Genomic DNA, 21,026 nt, shown 5'->3' on the forward strand with positions numbered 1-21,026 from the left:
TATATATTTAATTACTCCTACTAATGACGCGTCCATGACGGAGAACAGCGTAACTTCACTCGAAAAAAAGTTTATAAGCCTGGTCAAATACTTTAAGTGAACAGAGGGAGGGGATTTAATTATAACGTAGTTGGAACGTTCTAAAGGCTTTAATTTCTATATTTATTTATTTTACATTATCTCACTGTAATAATGGTTCCGCGTGTAAATATAAAATTTATCTGACTATCAAATTTACCTGGACATATTTGCTGTGTAGCAGCAGTAACGCTATAATTGATTTTCAATCTAAATAAGATACCATTACTAACGTATATTAAGACCATTTAACAAGAAACCTTGTTTGACCTATTACAGAAGTAATTAGAAGTTATTTGGACCAACTGAGGTGAACAGTATTCATTCAATTCCTCCAAAAGCCAGGACATGCGCTTGATAAAGAAAATTCATGGAAAAATTCGTAGTGTTAGCCGAAAAAGGGGGAAAAGTTTCCTAAAGAATACATCAATGGAAATGCTTAAGTACGTTATTAGCGATAATAATTATTCTTGGTGGATAAAGCTTTACTTCGCCATCATATTCGCATTGGTTCTTTTTGTGGCTGTGAACTTAGCGGTTGGAATTTACAATAAGTGGGAAAGCACACCAGTGATTATTGGAAGTATATAAATAATAACATGTATTACTCTTAGGGATATGAATAAATTTTGATCTTACTTTAAAGTTAGCTCTAAGATGACTCCCATTGATCAAATTCCGTTTCCGACAATTACGGTTTGCAATATGAACCAGGCTAAAAAGTCGAAAGTAGAGCATTTAACGCCGTAAGTATTATCAAATCCCATGGAAAACCAATTAAATAAGGCTCTATTAGGGGATCCGTAAGATACGCTATGCTTCAAAAGACCTGCTATAAGGAATCAAATTACTCGCAATACATGGATAATCAGCACAGAAATGAAACATTCCCAAATTTCATATTGGATGTTTCTGAGAAGTGTGCAGATCTGATAGTATCCTGCGTATTTCATCAACAAAGGATACCCTGCACTGACATCTTCAGAGAAACTTTCGTCGATGAAGGATTGTGCTGCATTTTTAATGTCTTGCATCCGTATTATCTTTATAAGTTCAAGTAAGTTTTAGCGAGGGCCAAATGAACGAAAAACATGCTCTAACTTATTTATTTAAAGATCGCCCTACATTCGGGACTTCACTTCGTCCGACAGGTTTGCAGATATCGCCGTGGACTGGGATCCAATATCTGGCTACCCACAGAAACTACCCTCAAGTTACTATCCGCGTCCGGGAGTTGGAGTTGGTACCTCGATGGGTCTGCAAATCGTTCTCGACGGTCACGTGGACGACTACTTCTGCTCCTCCACAAACGGCCAGGGATTTAAAGTAAGTTGTGTTGTATCAAAGACACTAGAATAGAATAGTCTATTCTATTCTATTCTATTCTTCTAGAATATTCTAGTGTCTTTGGTTGTATGCTTTTTGCCCAGCTAGCTTATACCTTTTAGATACCTTTCAGATACTCCTGTATAATCCGATAGACCAGCCGCGCATGAAGGAGTCGGGATTACCTGTGATGATTGGGCACCAGACGAGTTTTCGCATCATAGCTAGAAACGTTGAGGCTATACCCTCTATAAGAAATATTCAAAGGACGAAACGCCAGTGTGTTTTCAGTGACGAACAGGAATTACTCTTCTATCGCTATTATACGCGTCGAAACTGCGAGGCAGAGTGCGACTCCATGTTTTTCTTGAGACTCTGCAATTGTATTCCCTACTACCTACCACTAATTTATCCCAACGCCTCAGTGTGCGACGTGTTCCACTTTGAATGTCTGAATCGGGCGGAGTCCCAGATCTTCGACCTACAGAGCTCTCAGTGCAAGGAGCTTTGCCTGACCAGCTGCCACGACCTAATTTTCTTTCCCGATGCCTTTTCCACTCCTTTCACCCAAAAGGACGTCAAGGCACAGACCAACTACTTGACGAATTTCTCAAGTGAATACATACGCAAAAACTTGGCGGTAGTCAACTTTTTTCACACCGACCACTATTTCAGGAGCAGTGTAAGGACTTCGTATACCGGACCCACTGAATATATGGGTATGCTCTTTATTGAATCACTTAGATCTTAAATACTTTATACGTTATGTTAATATCGGTACTAGAACAGTAATTTCAATTCCTACAATATGATTGTATATTCGTTATCAGGATTACTATCCGAGTCTATCAGGGATGCTCTCGAGGGGTATTTCAAGTCGAACTGATTATTGATAACATAAAATAAGCTGTTTTTATCAATTTATAAGATTTATAAGAACAGTCCATGTAGTGACGATGTTCAGCTAGAGTGTAATGCACAATAAGAGACTATTGTACAGAGTCGTATCGAAAATTACCGTTTATATTTTGATCAGAAGGTATTTTTATGCTCTAAGTTGAATACTTAGCAATTAATTTATTTGAAACACATTAAATATTACTATTAATCGCTACATAACGTATGTAACTCGTCATTTTAATCTCACCTCGTAGGGAAATATTTTGTTTGATTTGGCCAACGAAAGAGCTTCAAAATCGATCAAAAACAATAATCTGTTTTTCGAGGCAGTTGACTATATCTGTATCTTATATTTTGACTGTTTTGTATCTTACTTGTATCTTTTTCAGCGTCAACTGGTGGAATCATGAGCCTAATGATTGGTTTCAGTGTAATATTCCTCGCTGAGATAATATACATCATTTTGTTTGTTTCAACATTGTTGCTTATATTAATATTCTGAATCAGTAAATAAAATAAACAACTTTGAATGTGTCACAAAATATAAATTACTTTTCGACATGTAAAAGAATGTAAGTAAATAGAATGAAACAAAAATACCGCACAACGGTCATACAAAGCCGATATTTTAATGCCGATAGCTCAGGCAGCACAGCACCTGGCAACCCTGGGGAACTACAGTTCAGTGGCAAAGTGACAAGCAAAAATACGAAAATGGTTCTGGAGAGTACTATGATATGGTAAATTATTGTTTTTTGAGCAATACGAAGAGCTTCCGCGAGTTTTCCCGTATTGCTTGCAATGGCATATGGTCTGGCACTCATAAATTGCACTTTTTCAGCTTTGATAACAGCGACTATCAGCGCAACGGAGACTACTTTCCAACCCGTCTCAACGTCCAGAAAGATGGCATCAATCTGGTCTGCCTGACCAAGCTGCGTTCCAATCCCGAGAACAATGTGGGCCTGATGACTCTGTCCAAGTGAGTGTTGAGCTGTCTGTGCCCATGCCACACATTCATTGTGTCTTTGTTTATCCCTCAGCACCGTAGAAGTGCTGGCCACTCTTACTAGCGATGTAGGGCGTATTTTCTCAAAGATGCATCTCGTTCAGCCGAAGGGCGAGATAAACCTCCTGACCGGAATACGAATTGCCCATCTGGTGCTAAAGCATCGCCAAGGCAAGAACCACAAGATGCGCATCGTGGTCTTTGTGGGCTCCCCCATCAATCACGAGGAGGGCGATCTAGTGAAGCAGGCCAAGCGCCTCAAGAAGGAGAAGGTCAACGTAGACATAGTTAGCTTCGGCGATCATGGCAACAACAACGAGACTCTCACAGCATTCATCAACGCGCTAAACGGCAAGGACGGCACCGGCTCCCATTTGGTCAGCGTACCTCGGGGATCCGCTTTGTCGGATGCCCTGTTGTCGTCACCCATCATCCAGGGCGAGGACGGCTTGGGCGGAGCTGGTCTGGGCGGCAACGTCTTCGAATTCGGTGTAGATCCAAATGAGGACCCCGAACTGGCTCTCGCCTTGCGTGTGTCTATGGAGGAGCAAAGGCAGCGCCAGGAGAGCGAGCAACGTCGCGCCAATCCCGATGGGGCTCCGCCGACTGGCGGAGATGCTGGTGGCGGAGGCGGCGTTTCGGGATCTGGACCTGGAAACGAAGAAAGTGCAGGAGCAGAGAACGAAGCCAACACCGAGGAGGCCATGCTGCAGCGTGCCCTGGCTCTGTCCACCGAAACACCCGAGGACAACTTGCCGGACTTCGCTAACATGACTGAGGAGGAACAGATTGCCTTCGCTATGCAGATGTCCATGCAGGATGCTCCCGACGACACTGTTACCCAGCAAGCAAAGCGCCCAAAGACGGACGAGGCGAACGCCCCCATGGACGTGGACGAAGACTATTCGGAGGTGATCGGGGACCCGGCCTTCTTGCAGAGCGTGCTGGAGAATCTACCTGGTGTTGATCCCCAGTCGGAGGCGGTGCGCGATGCTGTCGGTTCACTCAACAAGGACAAGGACAAAAAGAGCGACGGCAAGGACTCGCAGAAAAAATAAACCGCATCTATGATTATATCTAATAAGCTCGTTTAAAGCATTTGTATGCCCATTAAAATCATTTGTAGCCCTCTTTCAAATTATGCTTCAAGTGAAAATATATAAACAAATACACACGAAATGCTGCTGCCTTAATTGACTTTCATTTACTGAATGCCTAATAATAATATTCTAGTCCTGATAGTACCCCTATATCTCGACGCTTATACGAGATGGCCTGGTCGACTCGACTAAGGATGTTTATTAGGAAAGCATATGCATAAAGCTTATTCTAACCGGTTACATACAATTTAACGACTCTAGTACATATGTAAATTCAATTAGTGAGCTGAAGGGCTCTTATTTGCCAGTTTTCGGAGTTAAACCCTGAAGAATTTAAAACATCAAGAACTCGGGCTTTTTTAGAGTCCACTTTACACCTGGTGTACTGGGTTTTGTACAATGTCAGTACCGTATATCAGTCAGGCTTCAATTAAGGCACACTTTTACTTACAGCATGACCAACGATAAATAATAAATTCAGTTTGTGGCTCAATGCACTATAGTTTATTTCCCCATAGCAAGGGCACTATTGATGTATTGATGCTCTCTACTTTACAAGCGTATTAACTATGTGTGGTCTCGTATGCAGATTACTTGTCGCCCTTGTAGTCCCGGATGTGGTAGAGCACCCAGGCGGGAATGAACAAGGATGCAGCGCACATGCCGCCGCCGAGGATCACCTTCTCCTGTAATGCAAAATGCAAGTGAAGGATGAGTTTTTCGTTTTGGGAATCAAATCCTGGTTATGCAACCAGCTCAAACTTACGGCGGTGGAGATGCGCTGGGTCGGAGGTCCAGAGACGACCGACTGGCAACGGCTCTGCATGGCGCTACGCATAGCGGGGACCAGGAGGCGGGCAGCGCTGTTTTGGAACATTTTCACAAACTTTTTTGCAAAATACGCTGGCGTAAAATGAATGCTGTAAGGTTAGAATGCTTCTTCTTAACGATTTGTCATTCACCCTTCTGTAGAGATGGTCTTTCGCGAAGCACAGCTATCGCAAGTCAACCCGAACATGTAGGGTGTTTCTGGTGCAGACAAATTGTTTACAAATAACTTATTGCTTAAAAATAATGTTCGTATCAGCCTAGAAGAAATGAATTAAATCGATCATGTTACTCAATGTCGGCATGGTGACAATGGGTGCAATTAGTCCAATTAGTTCGTAAGTTTAATTTTCAAAAACTTCCTTTTTTTGATTAACATATAGCTTTACTTGTAATGTATAGGGTAATTTCATGGAACATAGTTCACACTATTTATAATATTGTACGTTTTATAATTATGATAAGCATATAAAAATTCTTTGCACCCAATTTCTTTGTAAATATACATAAGCAAGGACAAAAAGGTTAGTCCTATAACTGACTAACGAAAATAATATATCTGTTTTAAACCTTAATTTTCAAATCGGGAATGGATAAACATATGTAGCAAAAAATAAAACAAGAAATTAAATATAACGGGAAAAGAAGCCAGGTAAGGCGGTCCAGGGTGACCATTTCGTGCCTTCGGAAACATGCGATAGTCGCGCACGGTCCTACTGCTCCATGGGACATGTCCGTCATGTGATATTCGTTGCTCGAGAAAAAGTTCGGTGATCGCTTTGTCCACCTTTTTATTTTTTATTTGCCCAAAGCACTTTGCGTCGATCCTAGAGCCTGCAAAATGGTATCCGAGTGGGTGGCACCAATTGTAATCACCAGCATTTGGGCCTTCATTGGCATCATCTGCCCCTTTTTCGCCCGAGGACCCAACAGGGGGTAAGCAAATCTGTTTACCCAACTTTAGTCTTGAGTAGCTTTGCAACCAACTAATTAAACTATTTTGCAGGGTGACTCAATGCTGCCTGATGCTCACCGCAGCAACTTGCTGGCTGTTGTAAGTACATGTGTATAAAAGTGCAGCTAAACGATTGGTTTAGTTGGACTAGACCGAGGACTTGCTACCTATCAAAACGCTTATCAATGCCTCTTTTCCTTGCAGCTGGCTGTGCTGCTACATGACGCAGCTGAACCCCCTGATTGGACCCAAACTAAGCATGAACGAAATCATGATCATGGCCCGCGAGTGGGGCAATGAGATCAAGGACACTATGGCTGTCACCGTCTAATGTCTGTCACCCTAATGTATTCGTTTCACTTGTTTTGTTATTGTTTCTTTATCCCGGATGTTCCGACATTCTGTATTATTAATTTCCATTTACTGTTCGAAGCATAAAATAAATTGTAATCGCGATCACGCTCTGGGCAAACACGTTGTAGAAAATCATAGATAAACAACATATTTGTATACTTTGTACGCGCAAAGATGTAAACTTAGCCATGACTTTTTGGCCAAGCATTCCCAATAATCGAGTGTCTTAAATGAAGATTGAAACCTAAAATAAAGTATATTTACACAATTCTGTGTTCAATAAGTAACGTGACTGCTTTAAAAACTGTAATGCTGACTACAGACTTAGAGGTAACCATGTTTCCTAGGTGAAGCCTTGCCAAATACGAAAACTAAACGGCTAAAAGGATCCTTAATGGTTAGGATCCCAAGCATAACGGAGACAATCTTCAGCCTGCAGGAGTGCGTGTCCCCCATTTTAAGGATTGAAGCGTCGAGTGGAAAATATCCAGCAACTTCAGCAAACGTGCCTGTGTCACATTCCTCACAAGGACAAAAAACTGCTAACGGATTTCCAGGATCGCACTGTACTTTTGCATAAGACCTACAAATATCTTGCAGAGATATTCGATTAAAAACAAACTTTGTTGAGGCAAACAACGATAGTCATGCAATCTCTACTTTCGACGAAAGTAGAGAAGACATGTCCTGGCTTCTTTTGCCGTTGTCGAAAAAAGTTTCAATTATATGTTAGGGACAAATCAAAATCTTTATAATAATTTATAAAATCGGTAGAGCTCTCAGTAATGGACCCTGGTACATGCGAAGTACAGACATTGAAAGAGATCTTAAAATCTCTAAAATCCCTAGTTTTTGTCGGTCACTGAATAAATGATTAATTTACTATATTTCCCCGCAAAAAGTCTGATTTGGAAACCAAATAAATTAAAACTAAAAAGACACCTCCCAAATGATCACCAGTCGGGACATATATAAGATCGAAGTTAATATGAATTTAAATTCGAACCAAAAAGTATTGATGTAAAATCTTTTGTACCTACATGTCATCGAATCTGTAATTTTGCATTCTGTTAAAGCTGCCACATAGGTAGCAAAATATGAAAACAGAGAACTAATACATTTTTTTAATCTGACGAGCTTAAACTTTTCCTATTCTAAGTTTTATATATTTTTTTATTAACCAACTAAATGATTTGACATGTACATACTCTGCACTATTAAAAACATTCTACTGATATTCTACTTAGCAAATAAACTTTTAAAAATAAGACGCGTTGCATAGTTTTCGGCGCAACCTTATTATAATATAGTAGCAGATAACAAAATAAAGGTGCCTTTTGTTTGGGATACTGAAATTTCGATGACATATCCTTGTAAATATTCAATAATACCATTTAAACCACAAAAGTTAAAAAAAAAAAATAAACTTACGTATGTATATCAAATAATTTCTTTCTTGTTTTTACTTGCTTAAATGAAAAGCAGGGTTATATAAGCGTGTCCGAGACTATAAAGTATCGGGCTATATGTCTGTACATCCATCTGTCCGCTATGCCAACCAACTTCTCCCCGCACTACCTAAGTGAGAGGTATCTGTTAGTCGAGCGTATCTATTGTGACTCTTTTTATAATAAATATTATATTTTATTTTTGTTATATTATAATCAAAAGACAAATTTATAAAACTTTCTCACTAATAGACTGTTTTTGGGACTAGCCCTTCTGCTTAAAAAATTTTGGCTACCCTCAAAAGCCGCAAAAGGTTGCCGCGCCCACTTCTTCGACTGCCACAGAAAAATGCATCTAAATATGGATGCAAATACATATTTCCGTTGCACAGTTGCTGAGCACGAGTAGTGAATTTAGCTGCCACAAGAAATATTGTTAAAGAACACTTTCCAATTTGTTTGGCAACATGTTAAAGTTTCTTTGGCTTTTACCCATAGTCACTATCGCTATACCTAAAATTACCCAGGCTCAAAGACCGTCTTTTGCTGGCATGAGACCTCCAGGCGGACTCACTCAGAAGGACAAATACGCCCAAACTAAAAATACAGCCGTGGAGAACTTTAATGGAAGTTCAGAACCCAAGGATACTTCGCAAAAGAAAATTATCAACCTTCCTTATGGAGCACCACAAAGGCCGCCAATGGGAGTTCCTCTGGTTCATCCCTCCACTCCGGAGGAGTTGTCAGCCTCGTACAGCCCCGTCATTAAAGCTGCTGGATTTCCAACTCAAACTGCCCCAGATAACAGTCGACTTCCCATCGATGCCCGAGGTGACAGGGACTGGGTAAATAGATTGAAGCAGCTGCCCGTGGACCAGCAGTCCTTCTGGCTTGTAAACTATCAAGCAATCGAAGCAATGAGTAACAGTCCCAGACCCAGTATTGGAAATTATGAATGGCGTGGGAGTTCGTTCGGCGGTTAACGATTTTGAAGGTTTCATAATTTGTAATTTAAACACCATTAGGAATAAAAAGGTTCAGGATGTTTATTACTTTATTTTATTTTGAATTATGCTTGACCTACAAATATAATTTCATATAATTGGCAATACTCAGGAAAAAAGAAGAAAATTTATAAGGGTCGCAAATGAACTAAATAATTTATCAACGGATATATGCTGGTTAATCTTCTGCCTTGGTCACAAATGTTGCAAAGGATATTAGCATTTTCTCTAATAATGTTGGATTTAATTTTATGTTTACGAACAAATCCTTGATAACAAGGTAATATGATTTATATTTATTTTTCATTTGAAAGCTGATGAATGAAAATTGTTCTCTTATCTATAATAACATTTGGAATGCACACTTACAAATTACTTTTAATTCGGTGTTATTTTTGTGCACAAAGGTTTATATATACATCGTATTAAAATGTTTATACCTTTATATAAAAAGGGTAAGCTAGATTCGTTGAAAGGTTTGTAATAGATATAGTAGAAGTTTCCAATCCCATAAGGGTATATGTTCATATACTCTTGATCAGGATCACTAGCCGAGTATATCTGGCCATCTCCGTCCGTCTGTATGTCGTCCGTATAAACGCTGAAATTCCGGCAACCATACAAATTGGAAAACTAAAGTTTCTTATATCGACCTGCTAAGCAGAAAAAAATTATTTCATGATTTTAAAAACCGGTTTCATTGCATACATACAGACAAATAAGCAAATAAGAACATTTTGGTCGCGCCGCCAAAGCCGTCACACCCACAATTAAATTTTCATATTCGTATTTATTTTTTTAAATATCAATATGCCAATATCAATATACGCCCACACTGTTGAAAAATTTTTAGATTTTGATGCCAACAACCTGTTGAACTTTCTCCGTAGCATTTCCAATTGTTAAAGTAAATATGAAAGGCAAATTCGGTAATAAGTTATTTATTTAGTAACTATGCAGTATGTATACATCACTTTGAATAAATGATGGCTAATATATAATATTCCTATATGCATTGTTATATTATTACATTATCGAAATGTTTATTTACAGTTTCTTTTACTAATAAAATGTACAATTTCCTTAAAAAGTTCATACAAAATTTAATATTTATTTTAAACAAATAAACGAAAGCCAGAATGGGAAATTAGGAATTTTAAATAAGAAGTGAAACAGAAAGAGAAATATAAAACAATGGCATATCAACAAGAAGCGTTTGACTAATATTTACAGACAACCCCGTAACATTCGACAACTTTTTACTTAAAATCTACCTCCAGATCCACGTCCTTTCGCTCGAGCCAATTATATTGCCGAGAACATAGAGTAGAGCTGTAAGTATGGCTTGTCAAAAGAGCATGAAGCAAAACATTTAGAGCAGTTATGTGTTTGCGGAGCTTGTGGACGTCGGATTCGATGAGGACGGAGCTGCTGGAGCTGCCAAATTGGTTGGAAGCTGTGCGGCAGCCGCAGAATAGTAAGCTGCATTAGCTGGAACGTTTGTGCTAATAGCTGGAAAAACAGAAAAGGATAGTTTTCATATATTTCTCATAGGATTACAGGCAGAACAACATACATTGGCGCAGGGCCTTTTGGAACTTTTCGTATTCCACATAATGTTTAAGACGCAGCTCGTCCTCTTCGATGAGTTGTCTCTGACGCAACAGCAACAGCCGTTGGTGCTGGTTAGTACCCAAGCGCGTATTGCACAATTGGTTCACTAGTGAGTCTAAATTGTGCTTTATATCCTACAGAGAGATCAGTTGTGTTTATTCATTTAAAATAATATGGATTTTGAGTTGTTCTTACGGATTGAATATCGCTCGGTAGCAGATGCGGATGCGTAGCTGCTAAAGAAACAGGCTCTTCGGTAACTGCAATAAAGGATACAGAAGTTGTAAAGTTCTCTTGCGTATAATTATATTATATATATATTATTATTATATTATACTAATATTGACAAACTTCTCAAAATTGTACAAAAATAAATATCATCAAATAAATATCATGGATTTGTTTACCTTCACCGGACGTTGCATTAAAAATCGGTTGCATAACATGTTGCATGGGCTGTGCTGGCTGCTGGGATGCCATCAAAGGGGACTGCTGCAACAAATGATTTGGAACAGCACCTGCGAAATTTTGGGGTGCTGCCACACGAGCTCCAGTCTGCTGGTTGTACATTCCGGGCATGTTTTGTTGGTGCATGTGCGACTGCATCTGCAACTGATGCTGTTGTTGCGAGATCATTTGCTGTTGGGCACCCATAGTCTGCATGGGTGGAAGCTGATGCGGCAGATTTCCCTGAGGCATGCTGACCACCTGGGGCGGAAGCGAGTGAAGTTGGTTGGGCTGCGACTGGATGAACTGGTGCTGAGGATGAGTCTGTTGTGTGCCAGGCAAATTAAATTGCTGCGATCCTTGCTGGGATCCCTGTTGCTGCTGCATCAGGATCTGCTGCTGCTGTTGTTGCGAAATGATAGGCATTTGGTTTTGCTGCTGCTGCGCCTGAATCGTCTGCATCGGCAAGGATTGTTGTTGTGGTTGCTGCTGAAGAGTGTTAACCATAGACGGGTGCCCATTAAGTGGCGTCTGCTGTGGCTGTTGAATCATATTTGGATGTACGCTCTGCTGCTGTGGCTGTAGGTTAGACAGCTGTTGCACGTGGGTGCCATTTTGATTGACCACTTGAGGCACTACAATGCACTGATTCCCTGCTCCACTTGTGGTAGTAGAGGTTCCACCTGGCAACTGGTGGATCTGCTGGGGCTGTTGGTATATCAACTGAATTCCGTTAATGGCCAGCGGAACATTTTGAATAGGAGAGCTGATGACTTCGGTTGGAGTGTTGACCACGCTGCCGTTCTGAACGGAGTTGTTGGTCTGCACCTGGCCTCCAGGGCCGGCGACTTGGAGGTCGATCTTAAGTTGAGCTTGAGCAGGCTCCTCAACTCCGGTTGAAGTTTTCTGCTCCTGCACACGACTGACACTAAATCGCGAAATTTTACGCGCGCTTGGTTTGACGATCTCTTCAACTTGTTTAGGAACCACTGACAATGTTGCTGATGCAGACTAAAAATGAAAGAAGTTAGAAATAAGTGAAAATGTATATAAAAAAAAAAGATTGGTTTCTTGCCTCTTCTGTGTTTTCGGTATTTCGCAAAGCTGCCAATTTCTTTTCCAAATCCGCTATTGAATTTTGGTTAATTGATCCATTGCTGGGATTCCTTTGCGGAGGATCACTGCTGTTCGTTAAAATGGAAGTGGCAGAAGGTTTTTCCAAACTGGGCTGCTTGGAGAGTTGCTTCTCATGACCCGTGCAAATGGTAATTCCAACCGACGCCTCAGTGGGAGTCGGATCCGAGTTGCTTACTGTCCCCTCAAGATTAGTGGCTGTGTGCAGGTGTACATCGGATCCCACGGATCCCACGCTGTTGTCGATGGATGTACGACGTGAGTTGTAGACGGAGGAGCCTGAGCCCCTGGCGGATGTTAAGGCTGCAGTGGGAGTATTCTGACCTACTGAGGGTGCTGAAGGGCCTGCTCCGTTATTTGGCTTGGTTATCTAAGGGAAACAAGATATTTATTATAAGAAACATGTTCAGAATCAGATCAGAATCATTTGAATCTCATTCAACGAGATTTTGTTTTGGAATTTTGTAGAATGGTACTTCACCTTCACCTCTGCTCGGCTATTTTGTAATTATAAATTACCTCTTGTGTCTGTGGTTGTCCAGAAGTCGCCTTTAGGGAGGACATTGCTGGGGAAGCTTGATGAGGAGCTCTGTTGTTAATCGAGGCCACTACAGCGGAGGCGAACGCGTGGGCATGAGTGATGTTTTCCAGTTCTATTTTTAACTGCTCTAGAGTGTTGGCCGCTCCAACTCCCTGGTTGCCTACTGCCTGTGCAGATTTATCTTTTGGCTTCTCCGCTTCCGCTTCTGTGGCCTGCTGAGCGTTTTCCGAAGTACCCACTGCGGCCTTGTTGGGCATGTCAAAGGTTATTTTCACTGTGGTCAAATCGTCAAGACTTCTAGTATGCTTCAAGTCCTCTTGAATCTTCAGGTGACGATTCAAGGGCAAATTCAGGCTGCGAGGAGCACCATTGCCGGCCGACTCCAAGAGCTTTTGCATTCTGGCTATGGCAAGGGAGCAAGTTTTCTTATCCTTGCCATCGTCAAGCGGTGGCTCTGGACCAGTTGGAGTAATGTTGCTGTCGGGCATATAGTCAATCGATAGCGAAGTGTACTCCGAGGCCGTGCTTGTTTTTCGAGAAACGGAACCAGAACCGATGGTCACGTCATTGCTGCTATTGGGCGCATCCCTCGATGCGGTTGATGAGGAAGACATGGTCGAAGTGGTTGTGGGCGGAGTGCTGACGTTCAGCTGTGGTTCCTTCGCATTTGGTATGTTGGATACATGGGACCTGGCCTCTAAAGTCAAGTTGCAGTTCGACTGTTCAGCGCCTCCGCCACCGGATGGCAGGGTTTCAACGCCATGGATAGTGGGCTCAAACATCTTTGTGATGTCGCTGGCGGTTTCATCCCGCTAAAATAAGTTGGTTAAATGTGAGTTATAAAAGTCAAGCAAATTTGATTGTGCATAATTACATAATTACTTAAAATAAAAATGTATTCAAAGTGGAACTTAAATAAAAAATATATATTAATTATTAAGCCCACTTTTGATTATCAAAAAAGAGCAGAAGAAAAAATTAATGATACTCCTGAATAAAGTTTTTCAAAATAAGATCTATATAAGTTCAAACTTTAATTGTACTATTGGTTTGTGTTGGGGCCTTAAAAACTGAAATTGATAAAAAGTTTAATGAAGCCTGGTAACCAATTATACAGACTTTCCATAGAATAACAATAACTTATTTTAAATGAACGATTTAGTGGTCAAATGATCTATTTTTTAATGAAATTATCTAACAAAATGTAAAACGTAAAAGCTATATAAACATTAAAAAAAAAGGGTCAACATTTTCTTCAAGAAAAAGTTTTAGTTATATAAGACATTAATATTGAATATCGAATGTTCACTTTTCAATGTTATCTGTAAAATTTGTAAATCTGAAAACCTTCTATAATCAGATCATGAAACGAACAATAAATATAGGTTAAACTATAAACGAACTTCAATATAATTAACTTTTGAGTTGTCTAACAATAAAAGAAAAATCCTTGTAAGTAAAGAAACATTTTAAATTTAGCTAGGAAACAATAAGTGTTTACATAAGCCCAGTGCACACAACACTTACAGATCTATGTCTTTGGTGTGACCTAAACGTGGAACGCTGTCGAGTTAGAGACGCGTGTCGGACCTGTTTTATTATAGTAGGGATAGACAATCAAAAAACATGGATTTTGTGATATTGATATTAAATCGCTTAGTCAAGTATTTTACGAAATCTTGTGAGCATCATTTTCTCGATTTTGAATAGCTGATTTTCGTAGGAAAAGGAGGAGTTGGTTGGACTCATGTAGCATTGGAAATACTGAAGTAATTTGAATAGTCAACGAAAACATGTGTTAGATAAAGACAAATATCATTATATTTGTGAAAATTACTCGTGATGCTTAGTGAAGTCTTTAAAGTTTGAGTTTTAATTAAAGGATCGGACTACTACTACAACTGGTTTTAATTTGGGTAAAAATATGTGCGGCGTGGTAATTTGTTACCATTAGGAGCACAAATAAGAAGGGCTATAAAAGTAATCTTTATCTATATCTAAAAGTTGCTGAGTTCTAAAAAAATCGGGGAATCATTATATTCATTACGGGTTTATCCAATGAACAGTGTCCATCTGTGCGCTTAAAGAACCATAAGGCCTCGTAAGAATAGTCTTCATTGAGCAAAAAATTTCTGTGGAATTAATTTTGTGATAGCGATGTACCTTTTCAATATTGCGGCGATAATTTGTCGGTATAGGGATTTGATTGGGATTCTGTTTGACTTGGTCAACAATTTCATTGATCATTTCCACAAAAACTGTACTTTGACAATTAGAAAGCAAATCTTGGGCGATCTGAAAACAAAAGAATTTGATGATTGAGTTTTGGTTAGAGCAAGAGATTCTCTTACCAATTTATTGGCTATTTCAACCGGATTTACGTCTCCTATGTCGAATTTAAATGTAATCGTTTTAAGTTTATTTTCCATGTGGCAGTTTATGACGCTGCCCTCGTCAACGCTGGTTACACTAAGCTTGGGAATCCTTTCGTTGCCGCTCCGGTTGGAACGCCTCGGTTTCTGGGAACGTGTGCCCGTGCCTGTCTGCTTTTGCTGCTTTTCCGCATCACCAGAGTTCTGGGGTTCTGTCTTCGGTGCAGTTTCGAGGGCTCCGTGGGCGCTATTTAGAGACATTGCATCCGTTGCTACATTCGCATCTTTGTTGACCTGTATTGGCTGCAGATTTTCCTGTTGCACAGGCACTTGCGAAGAAATCTGTGAGATTTGCTCTACTGCAGGTTGATGCTGTTGCGGTTGTTGCTGAACCACGTGTGGATGCTGTGTCTGGGGCTGTGGTTGCTGTGTCTGGGCATGTGGTTGCTGTTGTTGGGGCTGTTGTACCAAAGGCTGCTGATGCTGGACCAAAGGCTGCTGATGCTGAACCAGCGGTTGCTGCTGCTGGACCAAAGGCTGCTGCTGTTGGACCAAAGGAGGCTGCTGTTGCACCAAAGGCAGTTGTTGCTGTTGCACCAAGGGCTGTTGCTGCTGTTGGACCATAGGCTGTTGCTGCTGCTGGCTCATGGGCTGTTGTTGCTGGGCTGGCTGGCTATGCAGCAATTGCTGCAATTGTTGCTCCAAAGGCATTGACAGTTGTATGGGTTGCTGCGTGGGCTGTTGTATAAATTGCGTTGGCTGTGGTGGTACGGCCGATAATCCGGGATGCTGTTGCTGTTGTGGATCACTGAGCGCTACTTGTCCGCCCTGCTGATTGTAAGTCTGCTGTACTGGGGGTGCCACGGAAGTCGGCGGAACTTGCATCTGCACTGGGATCTGAATAGGTTGCTGATGCGGTGCCATGACTTGCGATCCCGTAACGAGCTGCTGATGTTGTTGCTGCGGCATTGCCTGCGCATACTGCTGTACGAATTGCTGTTGCTGGAGTTGTTGTTGTTGGAGTTGCTGTTGTTGTATTTGCTGTTGGTGCTGCTGTTGCAGTTGCTGTTGTTGAAGCTGCTGCTGCTGAAGCTGTTGCAGCTGATGCTGGGCCAGTTGCTGCTGCATAATCTGTTGCTGATGTGAGACGGCTGCTTGTTGTTGCTGCAAGATCTGTTGCTGAATTTGAAGAGGCTGCGAAAGCTGTTGCTGCTGGCCAGCTTGCTGCATTGCATAAGCTTGTTGCATGTTTACGGCCTGCTGAGGCTGTTGCTGCTGAAAATATTGCTGGGCCTGTTGCTGAGCAATTTGTTGCTGTTGAGTCAAATCCGGAGCCTGCACGTTAGTGTGCATAAGCTGCTGAAGTTGCTGCTGCAGTGGCTGTTGTTGTTGCTGTGGCTGCTGCTCATGTGGCTGCGGAGGCAAAACAGTTTGGGGCTGCTGTTGCGCACCAACTTGCTGCACTTGAACTTGCTGGGGTATCTGCTGCATCATTTGTGGTTGCTGCTGTTGGTTGACTTGCTGCTGCGGCATGACCTGATGATTGACTGTTGGTGCCACTACGGGTTGTTGCTGTTGCATTTGTTGACTGCCTGTCGGCGATATGACCTGGTTATTGGTCATCTCCTGCATCGATGCATTCGAATTTTGATAAGAGGCCAGCTGTGGCGGTTGAATGTAGTGCACCGTCGGCTTCTGTTGCATGGGAATAGCCGGTGACGGAATAGCCTGTGGCTGCACCGAGATCAACTGGGAAACAGGCACTTGACCTGGGACCTGAACAGGTTGCTGAATGCCACTGTTCGGAATCGAAGTGTTCGAGCGAGTGGACAGCTGCTGCGGTTCGACGCTGTTCGTGGATAGAGCAAGGCTTGTTTCTGAATCAGTGTTAAGCAGGTCATATCTTAGCTGCAGGCGCTGATTCCATTTAACACCATCCTCCTCGTCCTCAGACTCCTCCTCCTCTTCCTCATCTTCATCGACGTTGGTCGGCAAACTCTCACGTTGCTTTTGCAATGCCAATTTTTCCAAACGAGACTTCTCGTTTTGCAGCTTGATTTGAGTTTGACGCTGGGCACGTTCTTTAAGCAACGACACCACCTGCACTTTTAAAAGCCGAGCTACAGCGCGAGAGTCGTCCTCAGATATAATATTTTCCTTCATCATTTCTTGCGCAATCTGTTCGTACTCGTCATGCTTGATGTTGTACTCAAACTGAATTGCCTCGTTTTCCTTATGACGGGACGAGCGCTTCTTGGGATCCATAAACCGCAGTCTGAACTCGATGATGCTGATGCTCGGATCAGAAAGGAACTGTTCCGAAGCAGTTGGCTCAACTCGTATACCGATATCTTCGTCAAAGAACTCCGATTCTAGCAGTTCATTGCAGCTGGGCCGATCCTCCTTCTTTAGTTCAATGCACCGTTCGATGATGTCGCGCACGTTGGGGTCCTCCACCTTAGCCAGCGCCGCTGGCTTAATGCCCGATATCACCTTTTTGTAGATCTGGGCTGGACCCTTGCACTCACTGTAAGGATATTCGGAAATGGCCATCTCCAACATGCACATGCCGAATGCATATACGTCCACCGACTCGTCGTAGTGCTCCTCGTACATTTCCGGGGCCATGAACTCCGGCGTACCAATCACAGATTTTGCGTGGGAGCGGTTTTTCAAAGTTGCCAGGCCCAAGTCGCCGATTTTAACACTACCAGTGGTGCCAGTTATAAAAATATTATCACATTTCAAATCACGATGAATTATAGGAAATTGACGAGTATGCAGGAAGTTAAGGCCTTTTAATATCTGGCGACACCATGACTTCAATACCTTTGGGTGTATTTTCTTGAATCGTTTCAAATAGCTACAAGGAAATAAGTGTATATGTTTACAATTAGCCCATTAAAATCAAGTTTTACGCTTACGATTTCAAAGTTCCAGATAACATTAGTTCGGTGACTAGTACAATATTCTTCTTGCGGCCAATAGGAAACTCCCAATATGTATAAAACCGCACTATGTTTGGGTGCTGAAGTTTCTTCAGCATGTCTGCCTCCTCGCGAAATCTAGTACGTTCACTTTTTTTTACTTGCTTGTCCTGTAAAATAGGTAAATAAAATTGTACATTTTTATGTTACCTAATGATTACTTTAATTGTGATGATCCATTATATAAAAAAGATTACTCAATTAAAAATTCATGATAATTATTATCTATCTGATAACTTGCTCATGCAAGTTTGGGATCATGTTAGCTTTGACTAATAATACTAATACATATGCCCAATGACACAACAATAATTGACTTAGGAAGTTTTTTATCTTACCAATAACTCGCACCAGGCAACTGGAACACCCGTCAACGTGTCCAGGCCACGATAGACAGTTTTAAAGGAACCGCGTCCGACTTCCTTATCGTACTTAAAGAATCGTCCGCACGGCGACATGGCCACCGGATCATCGTCCTCATCGCTCTTACTCTTGGATATCGATGTAGCTGAAGATGTGGTGGAGACCAGCGACGTGGAGGGCAGAAGAGATGCAGATGCATCTGTCGAGGACCCGGTGACAGCAGCTTCCTCTGCGCTAGCCTCGGAACTCTCCGCTTTTTTGGTTATGTCATCGATGCTCTTTGCCTGTTTTTCGCTCTGAACCTCGGTATCGTCCTTTTCCTCTACTTGAAAGCCAACTCGTTTTACGCCGCTCGAGTGCTTGGTAGAAGACTTCAATGGCACATCGTCTTCAGTCTTTTCGATTGTAAGACTCCGTGACGCTTCGGTTATTATGTTGTCGATGATTCCGGCCACATGGTGGGAAGTGGCATCCGTAGCATTGGAGCGCGTAGGCGTGCGGAACTGCTCCTCCAGATGCTCCGCCTCGCGGGAAAGCATCTCGATGTTGTCGTCATAGTCACGAGGAAACTCCGTCTCGAGTTCAACGAACTGCAGTGGATTGGTGTTCCTGCCTGACTGTTCCACATTTTTACGGACGAATCGAATGTTTTGCACGAAGTTCGCCGTCAAAGTCGTTGGCGTGGTCTTTGACGAGTGCAGTGGCGCCTGCTGCTTGATCAATGGCTCAATCACCGTGTCCGAGGAGGACTTCCTGGCCTCCATTTTCTTGGTGTCTGAAACAACCGCTTGCGACGTCCCCTTGACTGACTTGTCTTTTTTAGGTTTGCCCGAAGTAAGACCAGCTTTCTGGTTGCTTATGGCATCTGCAGGCTCTATTTTGCTATCCATTTCGTCCTCATTCTGTTCCCTGCTCTGGTTGTCCTGAGAGCAAAGCACCTCTACATCGGTTGATTGCTGTTTGCCCAGATCGCCGTTGTTGTTATCGTTGACTTTCGGTACGTCGTCCGCGTTTTTCGGGTTTGACGCCGTCTTGCCGGGAAGGGAGTTACTTGAAAATCGTCGTAGCACCCGCACAAATAGGTTACTTTTGCTGGCAGTAGGTGGTGTAGGCGTGGTGTTCAGCGTGGGTAGAGAAGAAGTTGGCTCGATGGGTGATGACTGGATTGAAGTGGTGCTGCTAGTGCTTGTGTGTGCAGAAAGTGTGCCCTGCTTGCAAGTGGACTTTCTGTTTAGTGTGTCTTTTAGTTTTGATGTCGGGTTCGGCTTTTGCCTAGAGGAGGCAGATCTATTAAACGAACGGAGTCCCGACTTTTGTATATTAGCTCCCTGCACAGTTTGCTCCTCGCTAGAAATTGAGGTATTCCTAAAAGAATGATTGAAGTAGTTAATTAGATTGTATAGCCTCACAGGCTCAACAGTCGAGTTTTCCACAGTCCTCAGTAAATTTCCCTTCCAAGAAAATTTTATAAACATTCGGTAAACGAAAAAACGGTTTCAGTTTACGTGTTGTTTATCTGGTTAGTTTTGCTTAAAACAAAGATGTTGAAGTAACAATTCCAGTTGAGGATATTTAAAAATTAGTATCACAGGGAAGCAAATCCTTTGTAGGATACTTGGTAAGTTCAACACACTTCATAAAATTATATTTTAAATCAGCTTTTTACGTTATTTAGGCATATATGAAACAACGATTGTTACTTCTATCATCTTATGTTATGTGCCCTGGTTTGAATCAAATACACTAATTAAATAAATAGAGATATTCCCTGAATGTTTTAACAAGGACTCCAACTGACCTTTGAGGTTGCGTGGTGCAGGAGGTAGTACCATCTTCGCTGATGGCGCTTCCCTTCCGAGCACGGTTCGCAGGTACGACCTCTTGTTGTCGTACGAAGTCGCAGAGGGTTTGTCCAATTTTGCAAGATTTTTAGCAGCAGACCACCACGTTTAATCTGAAGCGAGAGGCAAGGCGGTGAATGAGTACAGGGAGGCATGAAAGGGATGGAGCAAAGGTTAAATTCCGGCACTATTGACAGGAGGGGCTGGCTTAGACTGGGACAGAGGCATGGGCGGGGCAGGAGCAGGGAAAGGTGACCATTCCACCCACTTATGTTCGTTGCTGGGTGCCGACGTCTAAAATATCGCTTACAGCTGGGTGGAGGAGGTAGTGGCACCGTCTCCAGGAGGCCAAGGTGTGCGCTTTCCATGAATCACTAGTTTCGATTGCACTACGTTCGTCACTGGCTCTGCCGTTCCACTCTATTCTGTTCTGTTCTGTCGCGAGGGATATGTGCGTATGTGCGGTACGCTGACTATACATACATATTTATGTACATTTGATTCGGGACAGGAAGCATATGCAGCGGCTATGATGTCATGGTTCCACGCCGCTCCTTCCGGAAGTCCTTCGCTCGACGGGATCGTGCTCGGGTTGGGGATTCAGGACCGGGACGGGGTCTAGGGCTCGCACTGCGACTGTCGGACCGTTCGCATCGAGGATTTCAGTTTGTGATTGTGATGTTCAAAGGTAAATCGAGCTAGCAGGCTTTCATATTACGGCACGG

General features: G+C 42.2%; 6 protein-coding genes across 9 annotated transcripts; 4 read left to right on the forward strand and 2 right to left on the reverse strand.

Annotated features, from left to right (window-relative positions):
- Positions 1–310: 310 nt before the first annotated feature.
- Positions 311–2,848, forward strand: LOC6616462 (pickpocket protein 28). Of its 4 annotated transcripts, XM_032717771.1 has the most exons (7): positions 358–521; positions 614–661; positions 725–824; positions 875–1,135; positions 1,194–1,404; positions 1,538–2,123; positions 2,694–2,847. In XM_032717771.1, exons 3-7 carry the CDS (start codon positions 736–738, stop codon positions 2,804–2,806), a joined length of 1,260 nt encoding a protein of 419 aa, XP_032573662.1. In that variant the 5' UTR covers positions 358–521; positions 614–661; positions 725–735; the 3' UTR covers positions 2,807–2,847. The 4 variants fall into 4 exon arrangements, with proteins under 4 accessions (XP_032573660.1, XP_032573662.1, XP_002040823.2 ...); XM_032717769.1 differs by having other exon boundaries at positions 311–661; positions 2,694–2,848; XM_002040787.2 differs by lacking the exon at positions 2,694–2,847 and having other exon boundaries at positions 358–661; positions 1,538–2,018; positions 2,080–2,634.
- Positions 2,849–2,945: 97 nt separating this feature from the next.
- Positions 2,946–4,506, forward strand: LOC6616464 (26S proteasome non-ATPase regulatory subunit 4). The gene is made up of 3 exons (XM_002040789.2): positions 2,946–3,044; positions 3,146–3,286; positions 3,348–4,506. The coding sequence occupies exons 1-3, from the start codon at positions 3,019–3,021 to the stop codon at positions 4,369–4,371; spliced, it is 1,191 nt and encodes a 396-aa protein (XP_002040825.1). The 5' UTR covers positions 2,946–3,018; the 3' UTR covers positions 4,372–4,506.
- A 388-nt stretch (positions 4,507–4,894) lies between these two features.
- Positions 4,895–5,415, reverse strand: LOC6616465. The gene is made up of 2 exons (XM_002040790.2): positions 5,180–5,415; positions 4,895–5,099 (listed from the first exon to the last, which is right to left on the reverse strand). Exons 1-2 carry the CDS (start codon positions 5,288–5,290, stop codon positions 5,004–5,006), a joined length of 207 nt encoding a protein of 68 aa, XP_002040826.1. The 5' UTR covers positions 5,291–5,415; the 3' UTR covers positions 4,895–5,003.
- Positions 5,416–5,946: 531 nt separating this feature from the next.
- Positions 5,947–6,818, forward strand: LOC6616466 (V-type proton ATPase subunit e). Its single transcript, XM_002040791.2, has 3 exons — positions 5,947–6,177; positions 6,248–6,295; positions 6,401–6,818. Exons 1-3 carry the CDS (start codon positions 6,083–6,085, stop codon positions 6,525–6,527), a joined length of 270 nt encoding a protein of 89 aa, XP_002040827.1. The 5' UTR covers positions 5,947–6,082; the 3' UTR covers positions 6,528–6,818.
- Positions 6,819–8,465: 1,647 nt separating this feature from the next.
- On the forward strand, positions 8,466–8,981 carry LOC6616467. Its single transcript, XM_002040792.1, has one exon. The coding sequence runs from the start codon at positions 8,466–8,468 to the stop codon at positions 8,979–8,981; it is 516 nt and encodes a 171-aa protein (XP_002040828.1).
- A 1,099-nt stretch (positions 8,982–10,080) lies between these two features.
- On the reverse strand, positions 10,081–20,384 carry LOC6616468 (serine/threonine-protein kinase WNK1). Its single transcript, XM_032717590.1, has 11 exons — positions 20,259–20,384; positions 18,436–19,825; positions 18,035–18,207; positions 15,090–17,973; positions 14,902–15,033; positions 12,717–13,550; positions 12,139–12,567; positions 11,024–12,074; positions 10,812–10,876; positions 10,579–10,750; positions 10,081–10,514 (listed from the first exon to the last, which is right to left on the reverse strand). The coding sequence occupies exons 2-11, from the start codon at positions 19,348–19,350 to the stop codon at positions 10,384–10,386; spliced, it is 6,786 nt and encodes a 2,261-aa protein (XP_032573481.1). The 5' UTR covers positions 19,351–19,825; positions 20,259–20,384; the 3' UTR covers positions 10,081–10,383.
- Between the last annotated feature and the right edge of the window lie 642 nt (positions 20,385–21,026).

The sequence above is a fragment of the Drosophila sechellia genome, chromosome 3L (genome assembly GCF_004382195.2).
Source record: "Drosophila sechellia strain sech25 chromosome 3L, ASM438219v1, whole genome shotgun sequence".
NCBI lineage: Eukaryota > Metazoa > Arthropoda > Insecta > Diptera > Drosophilidae > Drosophila > Drosophila sechellia.

What these genes read in the sequence shown, in the direction of transcription:
- LOC6616462 (XM_032717769.1), top strand. Translation starts at nt 427, where the DNA reads ATGCGCTTGATAAAGAAAATTCATGGAAAAATTCGTAGTGTTAGCCGA. An exon ending in AAAGTAGAGCATTTAACGCC is followed by an intron (nt 825 to 874) that starts GTAAGTATTATC and finishes AGGCTCTATTAG; the next exon opens with GGGATCCGTAAGATACGCTA. An exon ending in CGGACCCACTGAATATATGG is followed by an intron (nt 2,124 to 2,693) that starts GTATGCTCTTTA and finishes TATCTTTTTCAG; the next exon opens with CGTCAACTGGTGGAATCATG.
- LOC6616464 (XM_002040789.2), top strand. Translation starts at nt 3,019, where the DNA reads ATGGTTCTGGAGAGTACTATGATATG. An exon ending in CTGGAGAGTACTATGATATG is followed by an intron (nt 3,045 to 3,145) that starts GTAAATTATTGT and finishes GCACTTTTTCAG; the next exon opens with CTTTGATAACAGCGACTATC. An exon ending in GGCCTGATGACTCTGTCCAA is followed by an intron (nt 3,287 to 3,347) that starts GTGAGTGTTGAG and finishes TTTATCCCTCAG; the next exon opens with CACCGTAGAAGTGCTGGCCA.
- LOC6616465 (XM_002040790.2), bottom strand. Translation starts at nt 5,290, where the DNA reads ATGTTCCAAAACAGCGCTGCCCGCCTCCTGGTCCCCGCTATGCGTAGC. An exon ending in CCCAGCGCATCTCCACCGCC is followed by an intron (nt 5,100 to 5,179) that starts GTAAGTTTGAGC and finishes TTTGCATTACAG; the next exon opens with GAGAAGGTGATCCTCGGCGG.
- LOC6616466 (XM_002040791.2), top strand. Translation starts at nt 6,083, where the DNA reads ATGGTATCCGAGTGGGTGGCACCAATTGTAATCACCAGCATTTGGGCC. An exon ending in GCCCGAGGACCCAACAGGGG is followed by an intron (nt 6,178 to 6,247) that starts GTAAGCAAATCT and finishes ACTATTTTGCAG; the next exon opens with GGTGACTCAATGCTGCCTGA. An exon ending in GCAGCAACTTGCTGGCTGTT is followed by an intron (nt 6,296 to 6,400) that starts GTAAGTACATGT and finishes TTTTCCTTGCAG; the next exon opens with CTGGCTGTGCTGCTACATGA.
- LOC6616467 (XM_002040792.1), top strand. Translation starts at nt 8,466, where the DNA reads ATGTTAAAGTTTCTTTGGCTTTTACCCATAGTCACTATCGCTATACCT.
- LOC6616468 (XM_032717590.1), bottom strand. Translation starts at nt 19,350, where the DNA reads ATGGATAGCAAAATAGAGCCTGCAGATGCCATAAGCAACCAGAAAGCT. An exon ending in TTGAAATAGCCAATAAATTG is followed by an intron (nt 15,034 to 15,089) that starts GTAAGAGAATCT and finishes TTTTGTTTTCAG; the next exon opens with ATCGCCCAAGATTTGCTTTC. An exon ending in CCAAAAGGCCCTGCGCCAAT is followed by an intron (nt 10,515 to 10,578) that starts GTATGTTGTTCT and finishes CTGTTTTTCCAG; the next exon opens with CTATTAGCACAAACGTTCCA.